The sequence below is a fragment of the Hydractinia symbiolongicarpus genome, chromosome 5 (assembly GCF_029227915.1).
Source record: "Hydractinia symbiolongicarpus strain clone_291-10 chromosome 5, HSymV2.1, whole genome shotgun sequence".
NCBI lineage: Eukaryota > Metazoa > Cnidaria > Hydrozoa > Anthoathecata > Hydractiniidae > Hydractinia > Hydractinia symbiolongicarpus.
The window spans coordinates 21,856,558-21,881,349 of record NC_079879.1 but is presented as its reverse complement, the minus strand read 5'-3'; the positions used below and the strand labels follow the sequence as shown (position 1 = coordinate 21,881,349).

The window sequence follows — 24,792 nt, the reverse complement described above, 5'->3', positions numbered from 1 at the left end:
GCTTAATTATTGCAAAGGCAGCCTTTTTTCTGACAACACGTTAAAAATTTCTATTACGGGGGTATTTTTCGCTACACTAAACTCGTCCCAGGAGTCTTTGCATCACGGCAGAGCTCAGAGCCGAATGGGTGTATAGCAATGTTTCCACAAATCAACGTAAACTGAATATTAAGATTGCATTTCATAATTTTATCCAAAACTCAGAATTATTGGAAAGAATTATCCAAAATTTCAATTTTTTTTAATTTTCTAATTTGCTTGTCTGGTCCTGGAGGTCCTGGAAACGAGGCAGGAGTATTAGTGCCGGTGTTAGTTTATGAGAATAAATTTTAGGGGCACAAAAAAGGAAGGACGTCAAAAAATTGTATTTTGTCAGAAAGTTAATTTGAAGGATTTTTACCTAATCCGAAAAACATTCGCCCGAAATTTCTTTGTTTTAAAAGAGCTTTCTGATTTTATAACTTAACCTCCATTTCAGTGATTTTGAGCTACACTGATGCAACAGTAAGTTGGGAAATTCACGCTTGACTGTAGTCAGGGGGGGATCTGTATCATAATTCACCTTACTTATTTGTCCACTCGCCTGCTTTTCGCGAAAATAAACTGACTTAACGATTTCATGTGTTAACACATTTTTTTACAGTACTAGAAATTTATATATATATATGTAAAATTGTTTTGCGAAAATAAAACTAACGTCACACTACGTGTTTAGCTGACGTATGTGACCTATTAAGCTGATGTAACGTGACGTGTTAAGCTGACGTTATGTGACGTATAAGCTGACGTGTCACGTATTAAGTTAACATAACATGACGTGATAAGCTGGTTGACGTAATGTGACGTGTTCAGCTGACATACGAAATATTAACTTTTTTCACGAAAATTTATAACGATACAATACTAGAAATTCATATACATGTATACATATAATTTTTAATTCGTTATAAAATATCTTTTTTAAAAACATTAATATCTTTATTTAAGATCGCATGTTTATATGGCTTCATGCAACTAGAAAGCACAATAGAGATAGGAAGGTATTTTAATAACACGCAAATAAAGTTGTAGAAAAGCAAAAATTTTAAAAGTCAAAAATCAAAAATTACACCATGTTTTCACCTATCCCACCCAAATGCTGACGTAAACGAAGGACCTGTCCTGTTTTGTTTCCAAATAACCACTTTTTCTTTCCAAAGTTTGAAAAATTATGTTTTAAGGAATTAGTCTTTTGAACCATATTTTAAAACCACTAAATAAACACTGCAAAAAAGTGTACTATCAGATAAAAAAGAACATGTAGAGAATGTCAGTCAATTTACTACAAAAAGAAATCTTTTATGGTCATAAATTATTGGAGACAAAAATAATTGTGCCATAAATTATTGCGATTTAGTCAAAAAGTTCAGTAACTGCAAAAAAATAAGTATCGCAAGAAATAATCTGTCGCAAATTGCGAAACAAACTCAATTTCATGCAAATTCTAACCAAAAAAAATGTATTTTAATTATTTCCATATTCCAGTCATAAAACATGCAAAAATGTAATTAGACCAGGACTAAACCGCAATAATTTTATGTCGCAAAATACATTTTTGTCCAAGCAAATGTATGCCCTAAAGATATTGAAAAACTAAAAGTCAAATGCGAAATTTTGATTTGTTTTTCTGTAAATAATTTTACTGCTCTTTTATGACAACTGCTTTGCCTTATTTACCCCAAGTTAGTTTTGTAACTTGGAAACGGCTCATATAAATAGATATCGCAAATTTGATACATTATATTGGTGAATATATATCATAAAATTTCACATTACGCTCGGCTTCCATGTTAATATTTCCTTTATTTGCAATGTAGAACAAATTCTCACATTGTCCTCAATCTATCAATGTCTTCCTGAGGTAAGTCGTAATAAACTTGCTTTTTATAATTTCTTAAAAATTTCAACTCCTTAATGTCAAATTGATCTTTTTTTGACGTCCACACCGTCAGTGTAAATTTCTGTTCATTTTGATTGATAAGCCATACTAACTGTTCTTTCGACAGTGAAGCCAGCGATGCTCGAATTGGAAAGGTGATGAACTGCTTCAAGTTTTTTAACAGTTTGTATATACGTTGGACATGTTCCCACGAATACCCCTCAGATGCATTACCAACAAATTTAGTTGTCCAACCGGGTGATAACACAGCGTTTTCAACCGCAGAACAAGACCTTATAAAAACATTTGCATCAACAGGTGTTGTTTTATTGTTATTAGGGCCAGGTATAATATCAGCATTTAAAAGTATGGGCGGCATCGCATCAGCAGTTACATTCTCCATAAGGTCCTCTAATATTTCTAATGATGGGGATATTGCTTTTGTTTGCTTAAAATCAAGTTTAATTCCTTTCTTTGGAGTTGCAAGTGCTTCGGTTAGCCATTGTTTCAAAGTAATATCACTGCTTGTTGCAGGAGGGTGAGCCATTATTGGTTGGCCGTCTGAAGGATCTAAAATTACATCAGCTTCTAGCATCATAATGTTTACATCCAATAACGCACCAGATAGATCAGCTTTACTATTCACAGCATGTGCCCATATAATATCAACCCCGTCCGTTATATTGAAGTAACCAAGCAGAGAAGAATGTTCGTTGGTAGGTACCACCTGCTTGTTAGGGCACTGATTTGACATTGTAGCAATAACAGGAATAACAACACCTACAATTATATATAAATCTTTTACAACCAGTCTACATAATTCAAACTTTTCACGCTGGAAAATATTGTTGAATAAATTGTATATCAAATTTATTATAAAATGATTGATATTTTATTACCCGACAGAACAGGCTTTTATTCGAGCGGTGGTTGTCGAGGGGGCAGGTTAATCGAGAGGTAGATTAATGCAGGGGAAGTTTAATGGAGGGTGGAGCTTAACCGAGGATATACGATATATACAGGTAATATACAGGAAGGAGAAAGGGGAAAATTACAGAGCATCGTTTTTAAAGGAGAAATAATAAAATTTGTGTGGCAAATAATTTACTGGAATTTCGTAAATAGAAAGTTTCTAAATAATTTTCGCTAATCTGGCAAATACTTGCGAAATTTACGACAATTTTCGCGTGAAATAATTTCCTTGAGGTAATTGGTCCTATAAAGAACAAGGTTGCATGCATTGAAGCTTGGAAAATCAAAATCATATCCAGTGGACTTCCAGCAAAAACTGCTTTGTTTTTAAAATGCAAAATTCAAGAAACTTATCACTCTAAAATTACTAAATAAATCTTCCCTCAACTAACTTTCGCGAAAATTCTCTTTAAAATAAAATTTAATGTTAGCTTTAATTTTAGCGAGAACTAATTTTCACCATGTTGGCAAGTTCTAATATTTCACAAATTTCTCGAAAAAAGAATTTAATGACATTTTGTTTCTCAATTTATTTCATTTTTGAAGTGCTTTTATGTAGGAGCAGGAGACATGAAATAAAGACTGCCGAAGTTAAAAACTCGCGAAAATTAATTCCGCTAAGGGAATATTGGATCGAGCAAACACTGTAATGAATAACGCGTGAGGGGGGGGGGATTGGGCCATCCATGTGCCCCTTGTCTTCACAATTTTTTTATAGTTTATTAATAACATTTTTGTGCCAATAACTTGATTGCTTATACTCATTAAGTATTTTTAAGATTAATGTTAAATACAAATTATAAATTTTAATCTTTGCTGAAAAAAATGCTTGACTTTGACTTATTAGAAAAAGGACAGCCAAAAGCGAAATAAAGCTGTTTTTAAATTATGCATCAAATTTTCTTTTGACTGATTTGTTTATGCTCTCACATAATACACGCTTGTAGTGAGATGTGTTCTTTTAAAATGAAAGTAAAGAATGTATACACACTATACAGTTGTTTTGTAGCTTTGTATTGACGTTTTGTGGTAATCCTTTAGTTAATAAGAAGATTAAAAAAATCAAAGCCTGATAAATATTAACAAAATAAGCACTTACAAACAGAGACAAGGACAAGAACAACAATAACACTTGTAACCATAGTAAGTTTTGATCGTCTTTTTCTTCTTAACCCAGTCATTCTACAAAGGAAAATTAATTACTTAATTTAAAAAGGATATATATATATTTATATATATATATATATATATATATATATATATATATATATATATATATATATATATATATATATATATATATATATATATATATATATATATATATATATATATATATATATATATATATATATATATATATATATATATATATATATATATATATATATATATATATATATATATATATATATATATATATATATATATATATATATATATATATCTTTTATGACAAAAATTATTTTATCTGTTTAGTTTGCCACACAAAGTGTTGTTTAGGCGTTATTTTTATCCCTACCACTGTGGCACAAGTCAAGGTGTTTTTTAAGGCAAATAATCACAATTGTGGTAATTGTATATAGCTGTTAAAATTTCTTTTCTATAAATTGCAATGTCTATTATCCTGGAACTTATAGCTTACTTCTTTTTGGCATCTTGGCCAAGAAAAACTGTTAATAATTGGCTAGCTAGTAAGCTGGCTAATAAGTGGCTAGCCCAGAAAATCACAAAAAAGTTAAATTTATTTTTATCTTTATCCATATCAATTTGCCATACCCCTCCTTGTCGAGAAAATGATTTATTGGTTTATTTCAGGTAACTCTTAAAAATATTCAAAGGAATGAAACATTGAAAAGTAACAGAAATTGAAATACTTTCACTTCAAACCTGATAAATTTTGCTCTCGCATACCACTTACATGGTGGGATTTTGACAAACATTTGATTGCGTGAGATTCCATGTTTAGTGATTTTTCCTGACTAAATGTGTGATGAGGCGAGTTTCTATTTTATTAGAGAAATTAATAAAAAGACAGCAAACTAGAGTGACAAAATGAAAAACTTTCTTCACTCTTGTTAAGACATTTCATTCAGGGTCAGAGTTTTTGTTGCATTATTTGTCATAAAACATGAGAGTAACATGGAAGTAAGTCTTTAAAGGTTACACTGAAACCCATTTTTCTTCATGTATTTCTTTATGTTTTTAATGTAATAACAGAATGATTTCATAAAAGAAAGAAATATCCTGCAAAAGAAACAAAAAGTACATTATAACTAGCTATTATGCTCCCACGAAATACAAAATCTATTTTATCTATTTTCTTTTCGCATAGCTAACTAGCTAGCTATACCTTTTGTTCTAAAAATTAAATCAATTAAACTAAAATGAAGCTTTACCTTAGCTACACTTTAAACAGTATCTCTTTACCACCAACAAGGCACTAGCTATTTATTACTGTATTTGATGAAAAAAAAATTCTGGCTTTGCTTGTTTGTTTACATTTTGGATGTATATGCGCCATTTTAATGATATTCCACATAATACCAGAAAATTGTTGTCGTGCGGATCCAATCTCGCTCCTCGTTCCTTGCTCCAGGGGCCTTATACCCCATCGCTATGCGAGATATCGTGGTGTAAAGTTGGAGACTACAGAGTATTTTTAAAAAGCGTATTATTATCCCAACATCAGAATTTTAAACATATCACTTTTTATCGTGGCCAGCCCTGTCAAAAAGTACAATAAGAAAAATTTCGTCACTTTTAACGACTTTGTTGTCTGGACGATGGACTACCATTTTTTATGTTTAAATAAGCTGTACATTTAAATTGAATAAATTAAAATGTATTATAAATTAAAATGAAACAACTTGCATAAACCAAAGACTTGAAGTAGCTCATACAAAAAGAGAATACGAAAACAAAAAGCACATACAAAAAGGGCTACGCAAGGCCAAGAATCACAGATTAACCACCAGCGTTAAAATTTGTTTACCAGAGTTTTTTTGTCTTTGTCCCTTTCCTTTTTTATATTAATTTACTTGAAATTGGTTGTTGCTTATGACTTTGCTGTTTTAAAGTATTTATCTTTTTGTTTCCTATAAAACTGAGAGACAAAACAAAATTGACATGCGCCAAAAGATTTTTACGTTTATGCATGGAATCATAAATACAACCGCGTGACACTTTTGCTAAATCATCAATACTAACACACAAAAATGTTGTAATATTTTTATCTGACAGCATTTTTAAAAAATACTAGTCGTTAGCCCGTGGAAAAATCCACGGGTTCGCTCGTCCTTTTTATACTTTCGCAGCTAAGCTACCATTTTGCGTGACAGACGGACAGACGTATACGGGTATTATAATATAGACTAGCCGTTAACCCGTGGAAAAATCCACGGGGTCGCCCGTCCTTTATATACCGCATTTCGTGTTTCCGTAACAGGACGCGGCTTTCGCGGACAGACAGACAAAATACGGCTATTATTAAAGAGACTCTAGTCGATAAAGCCCGTGGAGAAATCCACTTAGGCAGAAGGACAATAAAAAAAAAGGTTGTTTTAATTTTTTTACTGACGTCAGCAGTGCAGGCAGCAATTGCCCATCAAAACTCACAAAATCTTTTTTAGAAATTTTTATACCTGTATAGATCTTAAAACGCTGATCAAAAAAATGTATAGGATCATGTACTTTTGACAAACGGTTGCAGAGATATTAGGGTTTGAAGGTTCTTTGATGACGTCATTAACCCGTCCATTCCGAAATGGATTCGGTAACCCAGGTTTGGGAAAATTACCCAAATTGTTCCCAGGTGGTCCCTAGTTACCCGCGCAGTGAAAAAACATTGACGTCACCACCTCGTTTCCAAGTTATTTGGCCTCAAACTTTTAAGTGCACTGTAATGGCTTCATCAATTTAATATAGGACATTGACGTTAAAGTAGTGTTCTTGACGTCGCACCGTAACGTCATAAAATTTAACATTTCAGACATAACTTTTTCGGCGACATCAAAGTAAAATAAGCACATCCACTTTGCCTGTCCACAGACACACAGACACACTTAGCGTATTATTATATAGACTAGTCGATAAAGCCCGTGGAAAAATCCACTGAGGCAGGATAAAAATGAAAAAGAAGCGTTATTTGAATTTTGATGACGTCAGCAACCCGTCCACAAAAAATAAATTAGAACCTTGTTTTCACGTTGACTATATTGTGTAGAGCTTAAAGCGCTGATCAAGAAAATGTATATGATCATGTGCTATTGACGAACGGTTAAGAAGATATAAGGGTTTAAAAATTTTGCTAACGTTAGCAATGGATGGCCCCGTCAAAACCGAAATTTATTTTTAGAAATTTGTATACCTATTGCCTTCATCGTGTAGATCTTGAAACGCTGATCAAGAAAATGTATAGGATTATGTACTTTTGACAAACGGTTGCAAAGTTATTAAGGTTTGAAAGTTTTTTGATGACGTCATAAACCCGTCCATCGAAACGGATTTGGGGACCCAGGTTTGGAAAACTTACCCAAATTGGTCCTAAGTGATCCTAGTTACCCACGCGGTGAAAAATCATTGATGTCACCACCTCGTCTCCAAGTTATTTGGCCTCAAAATGTTATATGCACTGCAAAGGCTTCATTAATTTAATATAGGATATTCACGTTAAAGTAGTGTTATTGACGTCGCGCCGTAACGATGTCATATTAGGCATGCATTTTTCGGCAACATCAAAGGAAAATGAAGACATCTACTTTGCCTGTTACAAACAGACACAGTCGAGGTGGTGACATCAATATAAGAGACTAGTCGATAAAGCCCGTGAAAAAAATCCACTGAGGCAGGATAAAATTGAAAAATAAGCGTCATATGAATTTTGATGACGTCAGCAACCCATCTGCAAAAAAATTAGAACCTTGTTTTTACGTTGCCTCTATTGTGCAGAGTTTAAAGCGCTGATCAAGAAAGATGACGTCAGCAATCCATCCACAAAAAAAATTTAGAAATTTGTTTTCACATTGCCTCTATTGTGGAGAGCTTAAAGCGCTGATCAGGAAAATGTATATGATCATGTGCTTTTGATGAGCGGTTATTGAGATAGGAGGGTTTAAAAATTTTGCTGCAGCAGGAATGACCCGTAAAGACAAAAATTTTTTTTGAGAAATTTGTGTACCTGCTGCCTTCATTGTATAGGTCTTGAAACGCTTATCAAGAAAATGTATAGGATCGCGTATTTTTGACAAACGGTTGCAGAGATATTAGGATTTGAAGGTTTTTCGATGACGTCATCAACCCGTCCATTCCGAAACGGATTCGGGGACCCAGGTTTGGGAAAAATACCCAAATTGGTCCTAGTTGGTCCCTAGTTACCCACGCGGTGAAAAATCATTGACGTCACCACCTCGTTTCCAAGTTATTTGGCCTCAAAGTTTTAGGTGCACTGTAATGGCTTCATTAATTTAAAATAGGATATTGACGTTAAAGTAGTGTTATTTTCGTACGCGTTTCATCCTCATATCAAAAAACGCTACAGGCCCTGGGTTCGAGGTTGGTTAAAGTAGTGTTATTGACGTCGCGCCGTAACGTCAGAAAATTTAACATATTAGACATGCATTTTTCGGTTACTTTAGAGAAAATTTCGGTAAGATCAAAGGAAAATGAACACATCTACTGTGCCTGTCACAGAGACACGGAACTGGCGTATTATTATATAGATAATTTTACCTATGTATACTTGGTCATACATTGTCAGTAGAATAATTTATATCAAATATATCAGACTGCACACTAGTTCTAACTAACTTGGCTGTATATTCTTATTGATTATTTCCTAAGTCCATCACCTAGCCTGATTTTTTCCTTGTAATCCCGCTCATAAATAGGACTTCATTTTACCTCCTGATATGCGCAGAGCAAAATAGATAAATAAACCTAGAAACCAGATGGAGTACATAGAAATTTAGAACTGTAAGTGGGAAAATTCAAAATATTATATGAGATCAAATATTGATCCTGCAAAGAAGAAAAAGCAAACGTTAAAAAATTACTGGTTCCAAAATTGGTTTTGTCACTCTAGGATTTTTACATAACAGAAAAAAGAACACCGTAAACAAAGAATTGATATACTATGGTTGTCCAATAGTCTTTGTGGCAAGATTAAGCGGATTACCTAAATACTATGATGGTGCAAAATTTACTTGACATGATAAGCACAGGGGATGGTATTTCAGTAGGTGGGTCATAAAAGTGGTCGAAATCCAACCTCGTTCTCAGCGCCTGTTGTCTCTTTTCTATAACCGTATCGCTGTCCGATGTGTAAGAAACGATACAAGATGCTCTGGTGACGAGGTTGCTCGAAACTATGCAAGCCTCAGCGCATGTATACCTTTGTTACTTTTGTATCGTAGGTTTAAACATATTTCGTGTAAAAACGATATAATAAAATAATCATGAGAATAAAGTTAAAATCAAAAAAGAATTTAATATTTACAATTCTCTGTTTTTTATTGTTAAAATAAATTGTTTCGTAGTTTTGAAGAATTTCCCCTAAGAAAAAATAATACAACCTCGTCCAAAGAAATTGATAGGCTTTTTATATTTCGACGGGCTGGCCCAGCCGTACAAATACAAAAAAAGCAAACAAGTCCCGGGGACGAGGTTGGTTAAACTAAGGATTCTTTTGAAGACTATCGGAGTTTCTTTCTATAGCTCAGGATAATGAAAGATAGTGCAGGTATAATAGGACTTTAGTTTTAATCATATCTTCGTTCTCAGGGCATCTTTTCTGATATAGAGACGGCGATAAAAGTATAGGCAAAGGATTCCGGGAACAAGGTTGAGCTTTAGTTAGAATCTTTTCTAATAATCTGTAGTAAATGTGACCACATATGCAGGGTAAGATTGATAGTCCTTGAATATAACATATATACTTGGATTATATATATTATTTACTGCCGAGTCATATCTTCTTCTTTCGTCCTTAGGATCCTTCATTCCTCTTTTCCCACTTAGGTAACTTCCTACGAGAACTTTCGCAAGGATCATATGTCGAGTACCGTCAGTTTGACGGCTTGAATAACCCATTGAATAGGAAGAATCTCTGGCAAAGTACGTTCCTTCTCCGAAGGCAGTAGCATGCATACCAGCGTACGATCGGTTGAATCCCTGCTGACAAATGGAGTCAAGAGATTCCTTCGTGGAACCATGCCATAACAACAGCTCGTTTGAGATATGCTTCTTCATGAGAGCATAATGCGTCCAGATTTCGTGATTCTCAATTCGTGTGATTTTCTTAATATTTGGCAGGCCGTGCCTGTGGCTTGCAGTTAGTGTGGATATAAATTGGGTATAAATTCTATCCCATTCTGAAGAATCACGCTCCACAATGTATTCTTCGTATCCCTCAGTGGAGGACCACTCTTTTGGTATGGTCGTTTTTTGTTCTTTTGATCTTAATTCGACTTTCCTGATTCTTTGGACGAGGTTTTGCGAATCATTTAAACTTTCTTGAAGATCTTGCTTTTCCGCTAAAGCTTCCTGCAGTTGTTGTTTCATATTTGATAATTCTAGTTCCAGGCTGTGTAGTTTGGCATCAGCGATCGCTTTCGCATCTGTTAAAGCGAACGTTGTACACTTCTTTCTTAACTCGTACAAAACGTTGTGTCTAATCTTCTTGCTGTTACCCCAAACCGAAATTCTGTTCTTCAAAATATCGATAGAAATATCCAATCCCTTTCTATCTCTGCAGAACTTTCTCACCAACGCGTCACCTTCGTAGTCGTTTTGCAAATAACGTAGAAAACGCGGCGGGTACGTCTCATCATTCCTTTGTCTGCAAGTTTCAGAATAGTTTTGTATTTCTTCAATAGCAGCGTGAATATTTTCCTCTGTGCCTTTTAAAAGAAGTAGAACAGGTTTGCTAGACGCTCTGTGGTGTATGTCCAACAGAGGTGTGCTGCCTTTATTCAAACAAATTTCTCGAACTTTCTGCTGAATGTCCACATATTTAAAAAGCATCCGGGAAAATACATCACTTACAGGACAAGGGAGCATAGCAAACGAACCGACCTCTTTTTGCCATCCAGACCAGTCACGAATAACTTCTATAATTTCTTCACCCTGGATAGGCTCCTTTGGGGAAGGAAAATACTCAGAAAGCGAAACACCTCTCTCTTTTTTTTCAACTTCGCAGAATTTCTCCAATACTCGAAGATCTTCTTCGCCATGCGCGAAAAAACAGTACGGGAATTGGCATTGCTTTTTTTGACAAAGTTGAGTCTTAAATACCTGAGGGTGATAATGAATCTCCGTTTGGTTGTGAGCGTACGTGCATTTGTCTTCCAGGGAACAAGAGGGATGTTGCGGGCATAATTGAGGGACATACCGAACTGCGACGTTGTTTGTTTCCCCCATACACGGGTTTCTTCTGATGTCATTCTTGTCATGCGCGTTGAGGCATGTTAGTTTGTTGTGATCTTGTTTTGGTTTTTTACAAAGTTTTGTTTTGTAGTTTCGCAAGATGTGGTTATGTGATTTTAAAATATTTTCTGCAGTTTCTTTACTCTTGTCAATACGTCTGCTCTTTCGCTTTTGTTTATGAGACACAACGCAATTCCATTCCGCCATCTTCTTTTTCTTTTCTACAAATTATTTTAAAACAACACAAAAAAAAACGCAACGCTCGTGAATTTAATTCTTAGAATTTTATACACACCAGCCAAACAAATAAACTCAATACAACTCTTCTCCGTACAGATTTTTAAATTATGCATGTTTTGAACAGGGGGGAGTGTCTGAGTGATAAAATCCCTGTAATTCAATGCAAAATCTTTATTTTTTGCCCCCTCCATCCCTATAACAGGAATTTTTAACTGATGGAAGATCTGACCTTGCATATTTTGTTTGTTTTTTAAAGTTTTTAAATGGCACGTTTTTCTATTTTCCTGTGTATTTAATATGGAACAACCTCGTTCTGAGGAATTGTACGTTTTTATATTGTACGAAACCTTGTTCGGGTTCCGTCCAAATGTAAAAAAAATAAAAAGCCCTGCGGACGAGGTTAAGCTATGGACATATCCTGACATTATAACTGCATTTTAAAGTAAAAGCCATTGTATTATAAAGGATCTTTTTTTGGCTGTAATTTATTTGACGACCTTCGTTCCCATTTCCTTTTGTCTTAAATGATTAAAAGTGACATGAACCTAGGTTGTTTCCTTGACTGTAAAAGTAGTCTGTCAAGACAATTTTGTTAAAAATTATAGCCTTTACTGAGTACAGTAATATATTAATAAGTACCTTATCAATGCAAGAAAGCTAATATCTCAATTTCAAAGCTAGTCAGTATTTACAATCGTACATCATTGTCCCCTGGTCTTCATCTGACTCTTTGTTACATTATTAGAGCGAGTCAACTAACTTCTCAGAACGGTTATCAAAAGGCTGTGTGTAAAAAACAAAAGGCCCTGTAAAACGAAGTTAGGTTATGGCATCTAAAAAAGTCGGTTAATATATGCACCTTGTTAAAAATAACAAGATACCTACACGCACTGTTAAACGATTTTAAACTTCGCTTACATATGGGTTTGTCTTATTTTTGGTTGCTGGCCCTGCTTTATGTCCCTACGTTTTTTCAAATAAACCCGGCACGACTATGCCCCGTGATACTTAGCTTAGTTAACAAAGATTTTTTTGAGGATATACAATTCAGTTTCTCTCAAACAAAATCTTAGACGTAAACAAATGTTACTGCAAATCCCTTCAAATCCACCTCCCGAATTAATCAACCAATGAGCACAAAGTCCGCGTGGTCTCATGTTACCCTCTTTAATAATACAAGAATTAATTATACTTGTCCAGGTGAGTGAAGCCATTCTCGCTTAAAACAAAAGTTTTTCCGATATTGACCACGTGAGCAAAAAAACAATGAAATTAACCGATCGAAAAGCGCGGTGAGAATTCTGACCGCAGAAAAATCGTTTGAAACCTAGCGTAAATTTTTCAGCCTTAACTATTCCGACTTGTGGTATGAAAAATTATTCTGGGTCTCCTGGCTACGTGATACTGCAAGATATAAACAAAAATTATTTTGATTCGCTGAGTCTCTTCTCAATATTACATTTATTCTTTATCATCAACAACAAGAAAATATGTACAGTCAAAACGTAATGAAAAAATCAAACTGTCAAAGTAAGCAAGATGTTTAAAATAAAAATAAATTCAGAATTGCATGTTCTGCTCTTAACATGGCACGAACAAGAAAACATGCATAGTATTTGTTCTCTTCAATAGTACAGAGCTGTACATTAGGGTAAAAAGGAATTCTCACTCAGTGTATCGATGACAGTCAACAGATGCTTTCAAACATTCGGTAAATTACTCAATATCGAATACAATTTAACAGAGAAATTTATTTCACAGGTATAAAATTATATTGTTTTCACTGCCATACGACACAAACTTTAACGGTGATAATTCAACTGAACAGTACGAGTATAACATACAAAACCCGGATAGAAATGTTCAAGATATTGTCAATTCTAAGAAACAATTCATAATTTTTCAAGAAAGTTTATTTATTTTATACCACAGAGGCTGGAATATAATTGAAAGAAATTCAAAAGTCAGATTTTAGAACAAACCAGAACGGAACAACAGATTGGTTGGTTAAAAAGCTAATTATTCTTCTGTTTTAAAGACATTTTTTGTTCGTAAAACTTGTTAACCATTAAAGTTTCAGAAATTTCACCGTAAAATCTTTAATAAAAAATTTATTCATATATCCAGGATGGTAAAACCAGTTTCAGCTTCAGATTCTTAATTATATATTTAATTAAGGTATTTTAATGCAAAAAAAAAATTACAAGAATTAGTCGTTTTACTTCCCAGATCGGATGTGGTGGAGGGTATGAAGCTTATTGAGGCGTACAATAAAAAAATATTTTAACAATATAAAAATTAAACCGACTTAAAACGTCGTTGATTTCAAATATTAATAACACCATATTTTATCTTGCACGCGCTTTGAGCCTGCGATACTGCTTTGAAATACATGCCCTTTTTAGCACTGACGAAACGCTTTCGAAATTGCGGCAGAAATAAGTCCAAGTCTTTTAATTGCATTACTGATCTCGTGTTAGAGCCCATCCAAGATACGTGCGCTTCACGCTCCTCCACAGGTGTTTCTTCCTTATGCTTAACTAACGAGATCACGTGACCTGGCCACCACCCGAAGCCCAGACATTTTCCCCACACAATATCGTCAGTTCTTATTTCGTTCGTGCAACGAGTCAGAGGTTTCAATGTTTTGAAAGTTTCCATTAGCGAGGATTTTTTTTTCTTGCTTTTTTTAACAAGAAGATCGTTCCGTGACTTATCAATATTACATGTTGACTTGCTATTTTTAATGTTTTTAAGTGAACTCTCTTCAGAAGAGGTGGTCGAAGAGCCGAGTTTGACGCCTAATATGCTATTAAAATCTTCTGTAGATGATTGAGGAGTTAAAGGAGAAGACGGCAAACTGCTTTCTGGCGTACCGATTTCATCTTTAGAAAATATATTCCTTTGATGACGCTGATTATCCATAATGGTATCACTAATTATGCGTTTTGCGTTTTCTACATTATCGCTAGTCTGTTTTTGCTGTTTCGGTTTACGTACTTTTCGTGGAGACATATTTAATGCTGGTAACACAGACTTAGTTCCGCGGTATCGAGTGTTATGTCCTTTACTTTCAACAACAGATTTCTGATTGGTTAATAGGCGGTCGTAACAATCTACGTTATGCGTGTCGTTCGCATTGTTCTCAAGCTTATATCTTTCTTGTAACTCGTTCTGCTCTTGTTTTCGCTTTTTTTCTTCTTCAGCCGGATTTGGCAAAGATTTAAACACCTGCATGGGTTTTCTCCGGTTTTTTCGCGGTTTACAAACAGACATGGCTTCGTTTACTTTAACGTTTTTGTCTTCTGGTAAACTTCGTTCGTGACAGAGTAGATCGATGTAACTGGTCTGAAATAAGCTTTCTTTACAAGACGTTACAGCGGACGAGTTGCTTTCAGTATCGTTTGGCAAAGCAAAGTTGTCATTTTTTGTTTCAACGAAATCAAAGCCATCGAAATCTTTTATTGTGACCCACGATTTTGACAGCTGATTTCTTTCAGTTAGGTTATCGTTTACCGTAAGATTATCGGTTAAGGCGTTGCCAACAATGCTGATACCGGTGTTCTTAACAGACTCTATTTTTTTCGCACTTTGCCCAGTAGGTGCCTCGACTAAATCACAATCAAAACCTGCAATCATTCCTTTATGAAGTTCTTCCAATTTTTTGGGACTTTCTTCCATTTTAAACTGTGTTTTCATCGATTTAAACCGACGCGACGCTCTTATTAAATCTTTTGTTTGAATCGAGTCATCACCCGTACTATGTTTCACGCTCTGCTTTTGCATTTTTTTGAGCATATAACGGCTCCAAGGTCTTTCCAAATCATTGGGTTTCATAGTCTCGTTAACGTTTTCACTTATTTTTTGTGGTGAAGCTTTCGCTGAATTACATCTATGGGCGGAACCCTCTTGTTCGTGCAGTTCAACAAGTTCCTCCTCTATGTTCTGAATGGCATTTAATAAATTCGTATTTCGATCTGGTTGAGAAGAAGAATCTAATTCTTCTTTAAATGTCTCGGGTTGCGAAGTATTCCGATTTGTTTTTCGCATGGCGTGTGTGGACAACGCCTCCTTTCTTTCTGTTTCGTGTTGCGTTTTCTTTAACATGTGCCGCCGTAAAGGTTTCTCTGGTTTCTCGAGTGAGACCGATTTCTCGATGTTGGTCTCTTCTGGAACACCATGGTTAACTTGATCTACTTTTTTACTGCGTGTGGAATGCGAGATGTCTTTTTTCGGCAAACTACGTTGCTGCAACTGTATTTTTTTTCGCATGTATCGACTTAACGGTTTATCATCGTCCCTTACGCCTGCTGTATCGTCCGTCAAACTTTTTACGTTGTCCGTCGAATCTACTGCGTTTTTCACTCGTGGTTTCTGAGCATCCGTGGCCAATTTACACCTGTTGACTTTTGAAGCAGCTTCGCGTTTAGTTTTAATAGGAACGTCTTGATGTTCTTCATCCGCACGCGCCTCTTTGGTTTCGCCTTCGGTGACTGTTTTATCTAATAAAGTTTTATTTGCGTTTCGTCGATTGTTTCTTTTTTGTCTTAACGATGTTTTCTGTTGCATTTTGCCCATTTGAAGCATGTTAATCTTATTCCGATTTTTACGCATCCTATCGTATTTTTTTATATTTTTCAGCGCGAGTTGGATTGGATCGATTCGTTTCGGCTTCACCACTTGCGGCATACGTTTAGTATTATTCAAAACAGCATTACAAGGCGGCGCACTGTCAGGATTTTTAGTGTCTGAATTTTTCAAATTTTTTCTCGGGTGTTTTTTTCGCGAAAATTTAGTTTTTGTTCGCTTTCGTTTTCGTCTTAACAAACTTTCCTTGTTGTCCAATTCGTCTTCCCCTTCTAGACCTTTCGCCGATATTCGCATTTTCAATGGTGGAGAGCATTCCTTATCATAATTCTTCTCCTGATTAACTCCATCGCCTTGTTCTTTTATTTCCAAGTACTTACGTTTTCTACCACCGCGTTTTACAGTATCAGTACCGTCATCGGGCCGGTTTACTTTTCCAGTTATCTTTTTCTGTTTCTCTTTGACTTTTTTTAAATTACGTATAGAATTACCCCTTGGGCTACTATTTGAAGCAACTTTAGGGCTATTATTACCCATACCCTTCGAATTCCGACTTGGTAATAGCTTTGGACTACAATTTTCAACTGGCTTATTCGAATTTATGTTCAATGACGTATTTAACCCGGGATTACTTTCAAACACCTGTTTCCCTCCAGTTATATCGGGCTTCTTTTCACTACTCGGAAAAGCTTCTTCAGCTGGAAATACATCAAACGATGGATGAAATGAAGAGACTCTGTTTAGTATTTTAACAGGAGACTTAAGAAGTCGTGAACTTGCATTAAGAAATGAAAAGCCGGCCATTCGTTTTTGTAAATCACTGCGCATGTCTTTTAACTTCTGTTCAAATTCTGATTTTACATCCAACGTTTGTTTTGTACTTAACGGTATGCATGTCGGTTTGTCTTTACTAGGTGATAAAGCTTTCGACGAAGGGAAAGATAAATCGCTATCGATGCTTTCAACAAGTCCACGAATGGAATCGATTGGCGACTTACCAATACTGTCTACAGTGTTAACAGGTTGTTCAGCTGGGACAATACCTTTAGTTAAATCATAATCGTCTAAAATTATACACGACTGTTTTAATTTTTTGCTCCGGGTTGACTTCGAGGTTGTGTCTAACTCACGGTTGGTGATTTCGTTGCAGAAATCGTCGGTTGTTTGTTGATCAAGAATGCCTTTTACAGGGAAGAAGCCTTTTGGGATTTTCCTATAAAAACAATCAATAAATAAACGAGATATAAATAAAAACAACAACTAAAATAACATTAACAAAATTTTCTCTGAAGTAATTTTTCTTTTTTAGGTTTTTGACTACAATCAACAATCACGAAAATGACACGAAGGAAATTATCACGAATGCCTAACGCGATTTAGCTCAAACGACTTTACAAAAAACGGTAACAAACGGTATTTAGGGAATATGTTTATCTTTTTGTAAAAAAAATGGGTTCAGTGATAACCAGTTTCTCTTGATTGTGTGCGAGCTTTGTATTGCAATTGCGAGAAAACGGATTTAATTAACTACTAGTAATTATTTATACTTACTTTACATTTTAATAAAAGGCATTTAATTAATTTTGTGCCTCATTTGTTTCCTGGAATAAGTTAGTTTGCAAAGGTAAATTCTTGCAAAAACTTTTTATTGGCTAATTTGCGAAATTAAGTTTCCTGAAAACTTAACTAAAAAAAAAGTTAAAGATTTACTATTCCCAACTATCTTCGTTTATGTTGTGTTCCAAAGTTTATGCATTTTAAAAAATAAACAAATAAATAAATAAATAAATAAATAAATAAATAAATAAATTTGAATATTCGCTTAGACACGCTTAGCTAAAGGCAATATATATTTCCCAGCCGCCAGGTAAAAGATTAAACCAGATAAACCCTTAGACGATGAAACAAATTATATTCATGAAATTTTGCCTAAACATTGACTTCTGGCCACTCGCTGTCTTAACTGTAAAGGGCAATTTAATTCTCTTCCATGTGTCCCCAAGTACCCAATTTAATATCTTAAAGTTGAGTGATCACAAGCTATGGCTAATAGATAGCCTGTCGAATTTTTAGCCTCTTCTTGGCGCAAACCTCTGTCTTTCGTGATTTAAGGGTTAAAAAGCATTAAAATACAGATTCTTAAATCCATATTTCTATGTTATTTTTCAGTTAAACAAAAAAAGAAAAAGACAGAAAAAAAATGTTATTAAAAAATTATCAATCGAATCTAAAAAACAAAATATCTAAAATTAACCATAACCACTGAAATCTACGATTCACACAATAAAAAAATGTTTTACAATCTGGTTGAATAATTAAGAATATGAATTAGTTCAATTAATTAGCATTTGGATTTTAATTGAAATTTAATAAGAGAAATAGCATACCGCCTACAGACAACAAATGCTTCGTACGAATTAATTTTCAACACGTCAGGCGATATATAAAAAGACAACAAGCAAAAGATTAGCTATCAATAACAAATATCCTACGAAAGAACCAAAAATAGACAAACACGCAAAAATTAAACCAAATGATATTTCAGTTCGAATTTTAGCTATTTGGGCAAAAGTTGTCTTATTCTTCATCTTATTCTGCAGGTCTCTCTGATTTTAACAAATGAATACACATTTTTTATAGGAAAATTTTTTATAACAAAATGAATATATAAATAAATACATAAAATACATAATAACTTCAAATCAACTCCAAACAATCAAATAAAAAAGGACCACACAAACAAACTAATGTTGTTATCCATTGCGTATGGAAATTTTCCAGGATTTTAGATATTTAACCCCTGTTAAATAACTGGCTAAAACTTTAAAATCCCTTTCACAACTCCATAAAGTAAGCCCATTGTATCGTACTTTAGGTTGACCTAAACTGGCTAAGTCAGATTGTCTTAAAATATTGACAATTTTAAAATGACAAATTTTAATAAACTTTCTGATAATAAAATAAAAAAAGTGCTAAAAAAGCAAACAAAAAACAACAATTTTTTGAACAAATTGCCTTTTTTCCTGCAAGTTTGAGCATGTCCAAACCATTAATGTACTCTTTTAAGCACCAAAGAATACCTGAATTTTATCCATAGCCTCATCACCACTAGAATTAGTAGACCACCACTTCAAAGTCAAAAATACTTACCTTGATGGAATAAATTTCTGATAGAATATAATTTCGCGATTTCATGAAAATTTTTAGAATTTGCTAAAATATAATTCTGTGAATAGAATTTATTCTTGCAAATGGCTAAGGGAAATATAAGGGATCTAATTTTCGCAAGAACTAGTTTTCGAGAGAAATTTTTTACATATGAAATTAAATTCTCATGAAGTTGGCAAGTTGATGCTGATTGATTGAATGCTGTTGATGTTGGAATTCAAATTTAACTGTTTGAAATACTGACATCTATCTCATAACGCGATTTGGATCAAGCTATGTTGTGACCTGTGTTAGCCAGTCTTGGCCCGTGAAATTTTAAAGTCGGCCAGTCTAGGCTCCAGGTTTTCCCGTGAAGCTTTTACCGTGGACTAGAATCAACCTATGTAGGCCTGACCTATTTTTAGTCAGACAGTCTTGAACAAACCTGTCAAAATAGTTTCATGTATTAATAAGGCTTGTAGGCGTTTTGGTATAAATATCAGTAGGGCATACTTTTCCGAAGATTCTTTCCGTTCTTAACATGGCTTGCAAAAGCTTGAGAGAGCGTGTAAAGTTAGTTTTCGAAAACGAAAATTTTGATGAGCTACCTCAAATATATGCTGAATTAATTAAGAAGGTTAAATGTAATTCTGTTTTGCCATCTACCTAAGTGTTGGAAAACAACTTACGTTTTATCCAAAAAAATTCCTGCCTATGTGGAATCGGAGAAGGATAGTTGTGCAATTACGTCGAAGTAAGTTGTTTATGTTTATTTTTTGTTGTTTCTATAATAGCTAGCTATGCGTTTTTGTTACTATGACCACCATATCGTAGTAGCTTTATTAATGTAGCTAGCTAAGGAGCTAAATACTATTTTTTTAAATTCATGCATTTTATCAGGTAAGAATTAATTTATATATAAGTGGGAAAAGTGTGCTGGCTGGCTAGCTAGCTAGCTATCTCAATTTTTGGTGCTGATTTGGATCTCTTTGGTTGGTGAGTTTTTACCAGTTATCAAGCTAGCTAGCTAGCTACACAAAGTAATGCTCTGAGAGTGCCTTTTTTTCTTCTTAACTTGTCAGCAACAAAAAAACTTTGTCCTGCTTTACATAGGTTTTCCATGAGGGGATGGACACCTAACTCCTGTTCTTTTAGAAAAAGGGGGCTAAAATAACTTTCAAAACAACACTTTGTGATGCTACTTCTATCAGATAAAAAGATATTTGTCACAGGATTTTTTTTATTTTCTGCAGAAAAGTTGTCAAAGCGTGACAAAAGTTTATTGTTGCTTGCACCAAACAGTCAGGGTGAACTGATAATTAGCCTGTAACATAATATATAATTAGCCAATGCAGGATAATCAAACATCGATTTAAAAAACTTGACAATTTTATTAATTCTGTGTTTACCTTTTTTTGTTTCAATTTGTGAATTTGAAATTTCAACTTTTTGGATTTGTCAAACAAAACAATGACTAATTCTTTTCTTCAAATTGAAAAACTGCAACTAATCAGACTCTCTAAAAAGAAATTCAAATTCGGAATTTGGATATTAAACCATAAAATTTGTTGAATAAAATCGATTTCAACAAAATACATCCTGCATATATCGTCCACAGGTTTTACAGTCATGTATTGCCTGCTTAGTATGTTACTTGTTTAATAAAGATATCAAGAGCCAGCTTGATTAAATTTATATACATATAATTATATACACTATAACTTGTGCACCACATGACATTGATTTGTATATTTTTAATAAATTCCCTCTTTAAATCAAAGAGGCAAAGAGAGTTTAAAGAGATAATAATTAAACAACCTGGTGTTAATTCAGTTTATGGTAATTGTATTCATGTTTCTCATTTTTAAAACTACTTTCATTTTTAGAGCGACTGTTATCAAACTATGCACCATCAGCATATTCAAAATTCGTTAACAAGAGAGTAAATTTTGAAGGCCTGAAAACTGAAATGCTAATAATGTATTTATTGCTGAATTAATTGAATAATAATCCATTAAAATTAAACTTGTTTAAAAGTTATTATATTCGAATTGTCATGTTCATACATAACAAGATTTGTATCCTGGAATTTCCAGAATTTTCCAGATCAGTATTGAAAATGTCCAGTTAAAGTTTTTGCTATTATTATAGAATAATATGTAAAAATTATTATTTTTAATTTTTTATTTAAGTTGTATTTAGTTACAATAATAATTGAGAATTAGGATACTCAACGATTTGTTTACCCATTATTCTCCGTTTTCAAGGTCTACTTCAAATTTTAGAATCTTCCGGGCTAATGACGGAAATTTTCAAGCCGCAGGGCTTTCTGTTTTTTATTTCGCAAAATTTTGCAAAACCCGTTTTAGCGAAGGTTTCTGGGGCGGCGCACAAAACTCTGCTTGGGGGGGGGGGCTTACGCCCCCGAGACCCCCAGCTGTATATTCAAATTTTCATCATTATATACTAAGTAAATTTGCTAGATCCGCCCCTGCAGTTCATGGTCTATTTACTGCTATAAGTCTAGCAATGAATGGTTATGGAAAAATGAAAGTAAATTGGCAAAATAATTCTTAACGAATTATCTTAAAGTTGTTTATTATTCATGAAAAAAAATCTTTGTAAAATATCTCAACATGACTGATTGGCGAAAATTAATCTTTGTGAAATAAATTTTTTAGGGCTAGCAAAAACAAGTTAGTTAGCAGTTTCATAAAGTATCTGAAAATGCCTCGAATACTAGGTGCCAACACTTTTGGGCAGATTTGCTGCCTTGCCAATAATAAAATCAATAACCAACTGCTGGTTTTCTGCTGGTTACTTCAAAATACTGGTGGTTACTGCTGATTCCTACTTTTAGTATCTACGATTTTTAATTATGCAAATATTTCACTGGAAAAAATATTTGACAGTTGTTGATTATTATATAATACAATCCTTTACAAGTAGAAATTGCACCTACACCTGCTTGTGGATATGCACAGAACACGGACGAAAGGAAATGCTAATGATTCCTGAGTTTTATTAAATCATTAGAATTATATATATTGTCTGAAATTTCTTGAAGCATTTATTAAAGGATCTTGCATTGTTTTGGGGGCAAATCAATAAGCAAAAATACGCTTTCCATTCATGCCACTTAGAATCTTCTTTGCGACATAAAACTTCATATACTATTTCTTGAGACACAAATGGTTAAAAATGCTGAAAATAATCTAAAAGAGCTAAAATAACAGTGATGGCAGTCAGTAATAAATATCACAAAAAGAAATGCATACTTACTAAAACAGAAAACAACAAATAACAAGCAGAAGTGACCAAACACCAGCAAGAAACTAGCGGAAAAGATCAGGAAACAGAAACGGCCAGAAATAAGTAGAAACAGGGAAAAAACAAGGAAATAAGCAGAGACAACCCTTATTGTTAAAAAACGTTGGTAAAAATTGACGAAATTATGGCTCAGAAACTAATATTTTCTACAAACTAAAATTTTGTACCAACTGTTTTCATACATTTTCAAGCATTTTTACTATTTTTTTTGCCTATTTTTCTTTTTTTTTAAATTGCTACAGCAAATGCGTTACAAATGTGTTATAACCAAAGCAGACAGGCAAATAACATACCACATCAACAATTTTTGCCAACTTAAAAAAGTCTGAATTAGAAAGTCTTGCAATTAATACGATGCTGCTTCCTATTTTTATACTTGTTAATGCAAAAAAAAACACAATTTTTTCGTTTTAATTTTTGTTTTATGTATAGCCTGGAAATTTATTATAAAACCTTTTCAATTTTTCATGTCTGGATATAACACCCTTAAGCTTTGATACATCTATGACATTCAAAGGGACGTGTTGGCAGATAAGGAAACCAGAAACATTAGGACAAGCTTGTAAGATACCTGTAATACTTCTGTTTTATTAACAGTTCAGTGAATGTTGAGGGTGATAACTGATTTATATCTATAGTGTCAAACACGTTTTTCAGGGTTTTTTTTGCAAATCACAAGAAAATCATGCAATTAGTGACATAAAAACAAAATTAAGGCATGCTAAAATCATACTAGAATTTTATGTATTCCATCCATATTTTTTTAAAAAAAATTAAACTGATATTAGGAAATTTTCAGAATTCTGCCATTTTGGATTGGAAAATCCTTGAAAATGCTTTTGGATGTTGTTTTTTATAACTTTGATGCTTTAGTAACCCAAATATAAAGATAAAATAAGATACTTGTTTCCTTTGAAACAAAATAATTTTTTATCATTTTTTAAATCGTTTTATTTTGATGGGATATCAAAATATGACCTACTGAAGTATCGCCCTGCACAGAATTTTTTAACAAAAATTAAGATGAAAAAAGCACTGGGAAGAAGTTTACATCTTTGAAAACTTCAGCAGATAATCTTAACGGTATTAGAAAGCTGAAAAGAATAAAACCTCGAGACCCTGAGCACTGGTATGCACAACTTTACAAATATGGCTGGTTTAGAAAAAAAAACACATTGTTTATATATAATAACTGAAGACAGAAGGACGTATATAAAAAGGTAGAATAAAAAGATTAAAGAAAAGGTCAAAATTTATTTTAAACCTCATAAGTTGGTGAGCTATTTCATTGGGACTAAATATCACATTATATTTTGTTGCATGTTGCAAATATAAACTACCATACTTTTCGTAGCTCAAGACCACAAATTCCTTAAATATGAAGTTAGCACTGTTAATTTGAGGGACATACTAAATTATAATTTACCACCTGTTTATCTTTAAAAAAATATTGAAACACTATTTATAATATAGTTGTATTTTGGCAGTTGCTATAATTGGACCTATTTTCAAATTTAAACTGCTTAAAGACCAATAGCAGTAAAACTATATCCTATAAAAACCTATATAAACTATGTTACACAATTATATCCCAAATATTTATCTAGCTAGGTTTCCTAAAAAAGTCAGAAAAATTGTGACTTCACAGACTTTATTTTATAAAATTGGAAGATATGCAGATTTAAACTGCAGCAGTATCAAAGTACATCAATAGTAAATGCAACAATTAAATATATACTATAAGAAGTTATCAGCATTATTGTTTCAAAGTAATTATATTATGTATTACCTTCTCACAGTTGAACAGTTTTCGTTTATTAAAACGCCTTTGTAGCTATTCCCTGCTGTCCGAAAAGATAGAACGATGTAATTAGGTGCAACCTGTTCTATAAGGCAACTTACGCGGTTACCAATTTTAAGTCTATCCTTCATTTTGGTTAAGGTTAAATGGTTTCGCTAACATCGAAAGTAGCTTTTCACCTAACGCTTTGGTTTTTTCAGTTAACAGGCCAGGCCGAGTTTTGATTGACATGTGTGATTGACACTTATGATTGACAAGTAGGTAGTTCGGTTTTCAGTTGACCAAAAACCCTCTTGCTATGTTTAGGAAATTCTTGTTCAAAATTTTCTCCACAGTTGTGTCACGTGATAAACATTACAATGCCGTGCTAAAC

General features: G+C 33.6%; 3 protein-coding genes across 4 annotated transcripts; all 3 read right to left on the bottom strand.

Annotated features, from left to right (window-relative positions):
- Positions 1 to 847: 847 nt before the first annotated feature.
- On the bottom strand, positions 848 to 5,443 carry LOC130645358 (protein FAM151B-like). Of its 2 annotated transcripts, XM_057451328.1 has the most exons (4): positions 5,290 to 5,428; positions 4,781 to 4,896; positions 3,990 to 4,072; positions 848 to 2,698 (listed from the first exon to the last, which is right to left on the bottom strand). In XM_057451328.1, exons 2-4 carry the CDS (start codon positions 4,831 to 4,833, stop codon positions 1,866 to 1,868), a joined length of 969 nt encoding a protein of 322 aa, XP_057307311.1. In that variant the 5' UTR covers positions 4,834 to 4,896; positions 5,290 to 5,428; the 3' UTR covers positions 848 to 1,865. The 2 variants fall into 2 exon arrangements, with proteins under 2 accessions (XP_057307311.1, XP_057307312.1); XM_057451329.1 differs by lacking the exon at positions 4,781 to 4,896 and having other exon boundaries at positions 5,290 to 5,443.
- Positions 5,444 to 8,690: 3,247 nt separating this feature from the next.
- On the bottom strand, positions 8,691 to 12,153 carry LOC130645355 (uncharacterized). Its single transcript, XM_057451324.1, has one exon. The coding sequence runs from the start codon at positions 11,519 to 11,521 to the stop codon at positions 9,755 to 9,757; it is 1,767 nt and encodes a 588-aa protein (XP_057307307.1). The 5' UTR covers positions 11,522 to 12,153; the 3' UTR covers positions 8,691 to 9,754.
- An 811-nt stretch (positions 12,154 to 12,964) lies between these two features.
- LOC130645351 (uncharacterized) lies at positions 12,965 to 24,649 on the bottom strand. Its single transcript, XM_057451321.1, has 2 exons — positions 24,408 to 24,649; positions 12,965 to 17,354 (listed from the first exon to the last, which is right to left on the bottom strand). Exons 1-2 carry the CDS (start codon positions 24,548 to 24,550, stop codon positions 13,880 to 13,882), a joined length of 3,618 nt encoding a protein of 1,205 aa, XP_057307304.1. The 5' UTR covers positions 24,551 to 24,649; the 3' UTR covers positions 12,965 to 13,879.
- Positions 24,650 to 24,792: the final 143 nt, after the last annotated feature.

Coding starts and splice junctions, on each gene's coding strand:
- LOC130645358 (XM_057451328.1), bottom strand. CDS start 4,833: ATGTTTGTCAAAATCCCACCATGTAAGTGGTATGCGAGAGCAAAATTT. Junction 4,073..4,780: donor GCGAGAGCAAAATTTATCAG/GTTTGAAGTGAA, acceptor TTTCCTTTGTAG/AATGACTGGGTTAAGAAGAA. Junction 2,699..3,989: donor TCTTGTCCTTGTCTCTGTTT/GTAAGTGCTTAT, acceptor ATATAATTGTAG/GTGTTGTTATTCCTGTTATT.
- LOC130645355 (XM_057451324.1), bottom strand. CDS start 11,521: ATGGCGGAATGGAATTGCGTTGTGTCTCATAAACAAAAGCGAAAGAGC.
- LOC130645351 (XM_057451321.1), bottom strand. CDS start 24,550: ATGAAGGATAGACTTAAAATTGGTAACCGCGTAAGTTGCCTTATAGAA. Junction 17,355..24,407: donor AACTGTTCAACTGTGAGAAG/GTAATACATAAT, acceptor TTGTTTTTATAG/GAAAATCCCAAAAGGCTTCT.